We start from the raw sequence: 7747 nt of genomic DNA on the forward strand, positions 1-7747 counted from the left end.
CACCGGAACCCCAGACCCGGACCCAAGTGGGGAGACAGGCGCCAGCCTCGCTCCTCCCAGCATCGCCCCGCTCCCTTCCCTCCCGCAGCCTCCCCGGGGGACGGGGACAGGCTATTTCTGAATGTAGGTTTGGAGGCTGTTCTCTGTCAGGACAAGGACGCTTCCCGGGGGAATCACCAGCCTTTGATGTCGCGCTTCCTCTCCAGGGAGCTCCGTGCCCAGATCCACTGACCTGCCTGCAGCCTCTGCACTGACGTCCAGGGTTCCCCTAAGTAAGACTTGCAGGAGGACCGACATGAGTCAGTCCATCGGAAAAGCCAGATCACATCCACACACATGAGCCTAGAAGAGGAGACTGTTATAAAATAGACCTGAGATGCAATTGTCCATCCATCCACCCACCCATCCATCCATCCATCCAACTACCCAGGTTGGACCAGACAGGGACTTTCCACTAAGACTTACTAGTGGGAAAATGCACCGTCCACCCTCCAAGGCAGGTGACAACCACAGTGATGGAGTCCCTCAGGTACCAGCTCATCCCTCAGGTATCAGCTCATCCCTCAGGTATCAGCTCACCCCTCAGGTATCAGCTCATCCCTCAGGTATCAGCTCATCCCTCAGGTATCAGCTCATCCCTCAGGTATCAGCTCATCCCTCAGGTATCAGCTCATCCCTCAGGTATCAGCTCATCCCTCAGGTATCAGCTCATCCCTCAGGTATCAGCTCATCCCTCAGGTATCAGCTCATCCCTCAGGTATCAGCTCATCCCTCAGGTATCAGCTCATCCCTCAGGTATCAGCTCATCCCTCAGGTATCAGCTCATCCCTCAGGTATCAGCTCATCCCTCAGGTATCAGCTCATCCCTCAGGTATCAGCTCATCCCTCAGGTATCAGCTCATCCCTCAGGTATCAGCTCATCCCTCAGGTATCAGCTCATCCCTCAGGTATCAGCTCATCCCTCAGGTATCAGCTCATCCCTCAGGTATCAGCTCATCCCTCAGGTATCAGCTCATCCCTCAGGTATCAGCTCATCCCTCAGGTATCAGCTCACCCCTCAGGTATCAGCTCATCCCCAGGTATCAGCTCATCCCCAGTTATCAGCTCACCCCTCAGGTATGGCATCCAGTTCTGAATAACCTGGAGGAGAGCTGACCAAACAGAAAATCCACAGAGAAGAGGGTTGATCTGGATTTAGGGGTGCACCTTATGTAAGGGTTGAGGAGATCAAGAAGATTTAAGGGGCACATGTTGGTTATCTTTAGACATTTGAGGAGTTCTTGAGTTAAAAGAAAGTAGCCCAGCTTGTGTGGCTCAGTGTTTGAGCATGAACCCATGAACCAGGAGGTCACGGTTCAATTCCCTGTCAGGGCACATGCCCAGGATGGGGGGTTGATACCCTGTAGGGGGTGTGCAGGAGGCAGCTGATTAATGATTCTCTCTCATCATTGATGTTTCTCTCTCTCCCTCTCCTGTCCTCTCTCTGAAATCAATAAAAACATACACACACACACACACACACACACACACACACACACTCTAGAAGCCCGGTGCACAAATTTGTGCACCAGTGGGGCCCTCACTCTGGCCTGCAGGATGGGGCTGAAACTGGCTCTCCGACATCCCCTGAGGGGTCCTGGGTTGTGAGAGGGCGCAGGCCAGGCCGAGGGACCCCACCGGTGCACAATCAGGGCCGGGGAGGGATGCGGGAGGTTGGTCAGCTGGGGAGGGACTGTGGGTGGGGGGGCTCCAGGGCATATCCAGCTCAGCTGGCTCAGTCCTGATCAGCTGGACCCCAGCTGATCAGAGTTTCTGCCCCCTGGTGGTCAGTGCATGTCATAGCGAGCAGTTGAGCGGCCTTTGCATATCATTAGCATATTACGCTTTGATTGGTTGAATGGCCGACCGGTCAACCGGACACTTAGCATATTAGGCTTTCATGCACTGGGCTGCAGGGCGGGGGTTGGTCTCTCAGCCTGGCCTGTGCCCTCTCACAGTCCAGGAGCCCTCAGGGGATGTCTGACTGATGGCTTAGGCCCACGAGCCATCGGCGGGACATCCATAGTGCTGCCACGGAGGCAGGAGAGGCTCCCGCCACCGCCACTGAGCTTGTCAGCCGTGAGCCTGGCTCAGGGCTCCCCCTGTGGGAGGGCACTGACCACCGGGGGCAGCTTCTGCATTGAGCATCTGCCCCCTCGTGGTCTGTGCGCGTCATAGCAACCAGTTGTTCCGCTGTTTAGTCTATTTGCATATTAGCCTTTTATTATATAGGATATAAATATGAAAGTAGTCTTAGCTGTGTTTGTTAAATGAGAAAAAATAAGAAATGTTATATTCCATGGAAATTGGGGAAGAGTAATTTCACCGTATTTGGGGGGAGCATTTCTGAGTCAGGAAAGTGTTAACAGGTATAACCTGCTGCAGAAAAGAGGCAGACTCTGTGTATCCATTCATTTATTCTGCGGTTTATTCCGTGAGTACGTGAGCGCCTGCTTTCTGGGAGACCCTGCACCCAGCCCTGCACCCAGCAGGAATGTGGGTGCCATCATTGGAATGAGGGTGCCACCATCATGAAACTCAGGTATTAAAGAAGTGTGATGAGGCTACAAAAACCCCCCACAGCACTTTGGGTGAGAAGGAAAGAGGAATTTAACCTCATTTAGGAGTTTGGGAAGGTCTCGATAAGGGGGTGAAACTTCAAGCCTCACAGAATGGCTCGTTCACAGGGGATTAGTGAGTATTTCTGAAAACGAGACTAAATATAAAACTTGTCAGAGGATTTATTTTTAAACCGAAAGATCTGGGTTAAGCCTATTCAGTTGTCCTTTTCTCCGTGATGCATCCAGGGCCCGTGGATGGTAAACATCGTGTGGCTGCGCCTTGAGACCAGAGTCCAGAACTGGGTCAGCTCTTCAGCAAAGCGTGTTTGAGTCCTGGACTCACCTCGCTCTGGTGTGTAGCTGTGGTTCATCGCTTTACCTCCCCGTGGCGGGGACGGGTGTGCGTGCCTCTATCCAGTTCCCTTCTCCAGGCGCTCGGAAGCGAGTCCCTTTTCAGTTTTGTGTAAATGTGTGACTGTTTAGTCACCAAACTGTGAGTGGACGTGGGCGCCCATTTCGGGACGAAAAGCAGGGCCGTGCGAAGCGGCCACCTGGCCTCAGGACCCTGTGCTGCCTGAGGGACCACGGAGGCCACACGTTCTGGATGGAAGGGGCGGGACCCGAGGCCCTTCTAGAAAGGAGGGGCTTGGAGTGGCTCTCAAACAACAAACTGGCGGCCAGGCAGCGACAAACCAGCTTCGTGTTCTTTTTTGTTTTTCTTGATCCTCGCCCAGAGGAGAGCACCGGCCTGCAGCTGGGAAGGTCCCGGTCCGACCGATTCCGGTCAAGGGCAGGTACCTCGGTGGCAGTTCCCACCTGGGCTGGGGCCCTGGTCAGGGCGCCTGCAGGAGGCAACCAATCCTTGTGCTTCTCTCACATCGATGTTTCTCTCTGTCCCTCCCTCTCTCTGCTACTTGCCCTGAAAATCAATGGAAAATGTCCTCGGGTGAGGATTAAAACAACCACCACAAAACAGGATGCGTGGCCACTTCAGTCCCTTCTCTGTATCTTCCATAAGACGCTGCGGAGCTGCACAGGGAATGTGTTTCCTTGTTAAAATGCTTCCCTCCGCTGCTCGTGCGCGGGCTCGACGGGCCGAGTTCCCCGCGAGTGGCCGGCGGCTGCTGCAATGAGCGCTGTGCTTTTCACAAGAACTGTGAGCTGTGTATCTAGGCACCTCGTTATTTGATTTGCCCGAAGTGACTGTGTTCACAGCGCTCGGTTCACGTTTTTCATGAAAATGTGCCTCTTAAGAATGAAAAGGTCGGACGAAGTCATGCTGGCCTTTCTCCGTTCCCCAAGCTTAATCCTAAAGCGAGACGGTCGCAGGCAGCCTTGTGTCCTATGAGCGCTGGTGACCTCACTCAGGTACCAATCCCTTTAAACTCGCCTAATTTTTAGATGATGATTAGATAAAGAGAAAAACACTTCAGGATAAAGTAAGGAACCCACAGATTATAACTGAGCTCTCACGCGTGGTGAGGATGCGTGGGTCAGTCCTGTGACCCAAGTCAGTGGTCGGCAAACTGCCGCTTGGCAAACCACGGCGCTCGAGCCACATGCGGCTCTTTGGCCCCTTGACTGTGGCTCTTCCACAAAATACCGACTTCTGTGCATGGGCCACGAAGTTTCAATCGCACTGTACGTGCGCGCCCGCACGTGGTATTTTGTGGAAGAGCCACACTCAAGGGGCCAAAGAGCTGCATGTGGCTCGCGAGCTGCGGTTTGCCGACCACGGACCCAGGTGGTCTTAGCATCTTGTAGCTGGTTTAGGGTCAGTTTCTTCCTTTCTTGAATACATTTTTTTAAAAATTTTTATCCTCACCCGAGGATATTTTTTCCATTGATTTTTAGAGAGAGTGGAAGGGAGAAGGAGAGAGAGAGAGAGAAACAACAACGTGAGAGAGACACATCAATTGGTTGCCTCCCACATGCCGGGAGCCTGCAACTGAGGTAGGTGCCCTTGATTGGAATTGAACCCGGGACCCTACAGTCCGCAGGCCGACGATGTTTCTACTGAGCCAAACCTGCCAGGGCTTGGATACATGCTTTATCTACACTCCTTTTTGCTAAGTGATGTGGTGTGTTCCTAAGAGGTTAAACACCCGTTAGCCAAGGAGACCCCAATTTTATCTTTCGCTCAGAACGTGTCTCTGAAGCCCAGACTCACGGAGCCAACGCTGTCTGCGGTGTCTGCCTCGACGTGTCAAACTCCCGATTCTGTGCCCATCGCTGCCCTGCCAGGGCCTCTTCCGACCTCTCGTCTCGACGTGCGTGTCTCCTTCCGTCCCGCCGTGAACAGGGGAGGCATCGTTCTCATCTTCCCTCACTTTCTTCTCCACGGCCAGTCGGTTTCCGCCCACGGCCGCTTCTACCTTCACCCCAGGCCTTCCGGCTGCTCCTCTGCACCTCAGGCTGCCGCTGCCTGTGCTGGCTCAGCCTCGGGCCTTTGGCTTCTGGGGCCAGAGAAGTGCCTGTGGGGCTCTGGGCACCTTGTGGGGTGTTTGTGTAGCAACCTCCCTGGATCCGTCCACTAGATGGCGCCAGAGCCCCCTCCAGGTGCACCTGCCACAGGGAGTCTGCGGGCACAGCTGGTCCTCAAGGACAGTCACCTGCGGGGCCCTGGCTCCTGCCCGAGTCACCGCGAGCTCCCATCTGGCCGGTGACGAGGGACTCTTCATGGTGCCGTGTTGCCTTCCGCCTCTTTCCATCCATCCTGCCGTCGGACGTAAATGAGCTGCCCGTCAGTCCCCACTCGCCCGCATCCTGGCGATCGTCTCTGATGGCTGGTCTCCTTCGTTATAAACTCAGTGACGGCAGAGGACTGGGCCGGGAGCCTCGGCCCCAGCGAGCCTGTGTCTGGCTCTGGCGGGGGGGCGGGGGTGGTAGAGGGGGGACTTGTAAGGGCCGTTGGATGGGTCTCTCCTACGCCGCGCAGCCTGCAGTTCACCAGGGCGTCTTCATGAGATGGAGCCAAACGAGGAGCCCATTTCTCTTCGATTCCACTGAAAGCTCCCGCCTGGGCCGGCTCGCATGTCCTGTCGCACGCGGACATTGGTCCCGGGCGCTGTCCCGGGCAGAACTGGGCCAGAGTCTTGCTGCTGCGGCTTCCGATGTCAGTGACGCGCTGCTGGGGCAGGGGTTGCTCCTCCCTCTCGTGTGGCAGCAGGTGGCCGTCGCCACCGAACACTCTCACGGGGGTGATGGCGCTCACGGCGGCCCATCTGCAGAAGGGCCACACAGGGCACCTGTACGGAGCCCTTGGGAGAAACCCAGTGTCTGTCCATCCACAAGTTTGCATCCTGGTGTGACGCCTGCGCGTGTGGAGAAATCCCGTCGGCAGGAAGGGCTGGCCCAGTTGGTGGTCCGCTGCTTCCAAACGCAGTGAGGCTCCCCCACCCCTAGAGTAAGAGGGAATGTGGGGAGACCCGGTCCCAACCCTGACGTGGCCGCACTCGCAGGCCCCGTGGGCCTCGGCCAGACGCGGGCACTGGGCTCGTGTGTGACGGATGGGGCTGCTGTCCACGCCCCTCCCAGCACAGGCGGCTCACACCCCAGCTGGTTCTCTGCCTGTAAACAAGACAAGTGTGTCCTGAAGCTGGTGGGCATCCGTGGTGTGCACATCGCACACGCCAGGCGCTGTCCCGGGTGCTGTTACACGTGTGAACGCACTTAGTACCAACGGCGACCTGGGGCGGTAAGGGCTGCTCTTATGCAAATGAGGAAGCAACAAAGGAGAAAGCACAGTCACATGACAGACTCACATTTGAACTGAGTCTGGTTTTAGACTTCCTTTTTTTTAAAAAAAAATGTTTGTTTTTTTATTGATTTCAGAGAGGAAGGGAGAGGGAGAGCGAGATAGAAACATCAATGATGAGAGAGAATCATGGATCAGCTGCCTCCTGACCCCTCCTACTGGGGATCGAGCCCACAACCCAGGCATGTGCCCTTGACCAGAATTGAACCCGGGACCCTTCAGTCTGCAGGCCGATGCTCTGGTCCCTGAGCCACACCAGCTAGGACTAGAGCTTTCTTTTTTAAAAATTTATATACCATAAAAGGAACCATCTATATATATAAAAGCCTAAGTGACCATTATGACCAAACAACTGGAACGACCGCTCAACCAGTGGCTATGACATGCCCTGACCATCAGGGGGCAGATGCTCAATGCAGCCAACCTCCCTCAGCCCCTCCCCCCAGATAGGGACCCCACCCATGCACAAATTTCATGCACTGGGCCTCTAGTTTTAAAATAAACAGCTCAGTGGCGGTCAGTACATTTGCAATGTTACACCCATATATCGAGCTCATGGATTCAGTTCCTATGAGTTCAGGGACTGCATGTGAGAGCCTGGAGGTCAGGGTGCCCCTGAGACGTGACCCCGAAGTCTCAGCGCGGGAAGTGGGGGAGGCCCAGCTCGTAACAATGTGTTCCGTTTGCATAAGGCTGGCTTTTGCTCGGTGTTTTAATAATCACTGTTCTCAGCAGTCCCCTAAGTTGAAATCACTTGAGTTTGGAATGATTAAATGAGTGCGCAGGAACCTTAAGGACTGGTGTTCGGGAACAGGTAATTGCCTTTTAAAAGTTAAAATTGAAACTCGCGGCCATCACAACACTTTCATTTCTATTCAGCCCGCCCTCCCGCGGGGATTGCAGTTAATGTCTCCCCGAGATGACACACGGCGCCTTCCTGTTAAATCTCAGAAATTCAGCCCCGTTTCCGATGATTGCATCTTGGTTCAATTTCCCTCCGCACCACCTCTTCCTGGACGCACCGTGTATTGTTTAAATGGCTTTTTAAAAAATTATTAAAGAAATGCACATTATTTTATTTTATTTTATTTCATTTCTGGGGAACTCCATCCCCGTTCCCACAGCGGCTGTCCGTTTGTTTCCACCAGCAGTGAATGAGGGTCCTTTGTCTCACAGCCTCTCCGATTCCTGCTGATTCCTGTCTCGTTGATGGTAGCCTTTCTGTTTTGGCCTCTCTCACGTGTGGGCCTCCCTCGGATGTGTGATCCCTGAAGAAATGCATGTACTTGAAACGCTAGATATCGCCGAGTACACACAGCCCAGCACCGCCCCCCCCAGCTCCTCCTCACGGTCCCATGAGCTCCGACCTGACGTCCATCAGTCGTCCTGT

The 7747-nt window shown here is 54.6% G+C and overlaps 1 protein-coding gene across 1 annotated transcript in view; it reads right to left on the bottom strand.

Annotated features, from left to right (window-relative positions):
- GRIK1 (glutamate receptor, ionotropic, kainate 1) overlaps nucleotides 1-7747 on the bottom strand; it is a 152192-nt gene that overhangs the window by 134705 nt on the left and 9740 nt on the right. Inside the window, exon 6 of the mRNA XM_014536046.1 lies at nucleotides 5634-5824. Within this exon, the coding sequence (XP_014391532.1) occupies nucleotides 5634-5824 (191 nt within the window). The remainder of the gene's footprint in view (nucleotides 1-5633; nucleotides 5825-7747) is intronic.

This window comes from Myotis brandtii, unplaced genomic scaffold (assembly GCF_000412655.1).
Source record: "Myotis brandtii unplaced genomic scaffold, ASM41265v1 scaffold1557, whole genome shotgun sequence".
Taxonomy (NCBI): Eukaryota; Metazoa; Chordata; class Mammalia; order Chiroptera; family Vespertilionidae; genus Myotis; species Myotis brandtii.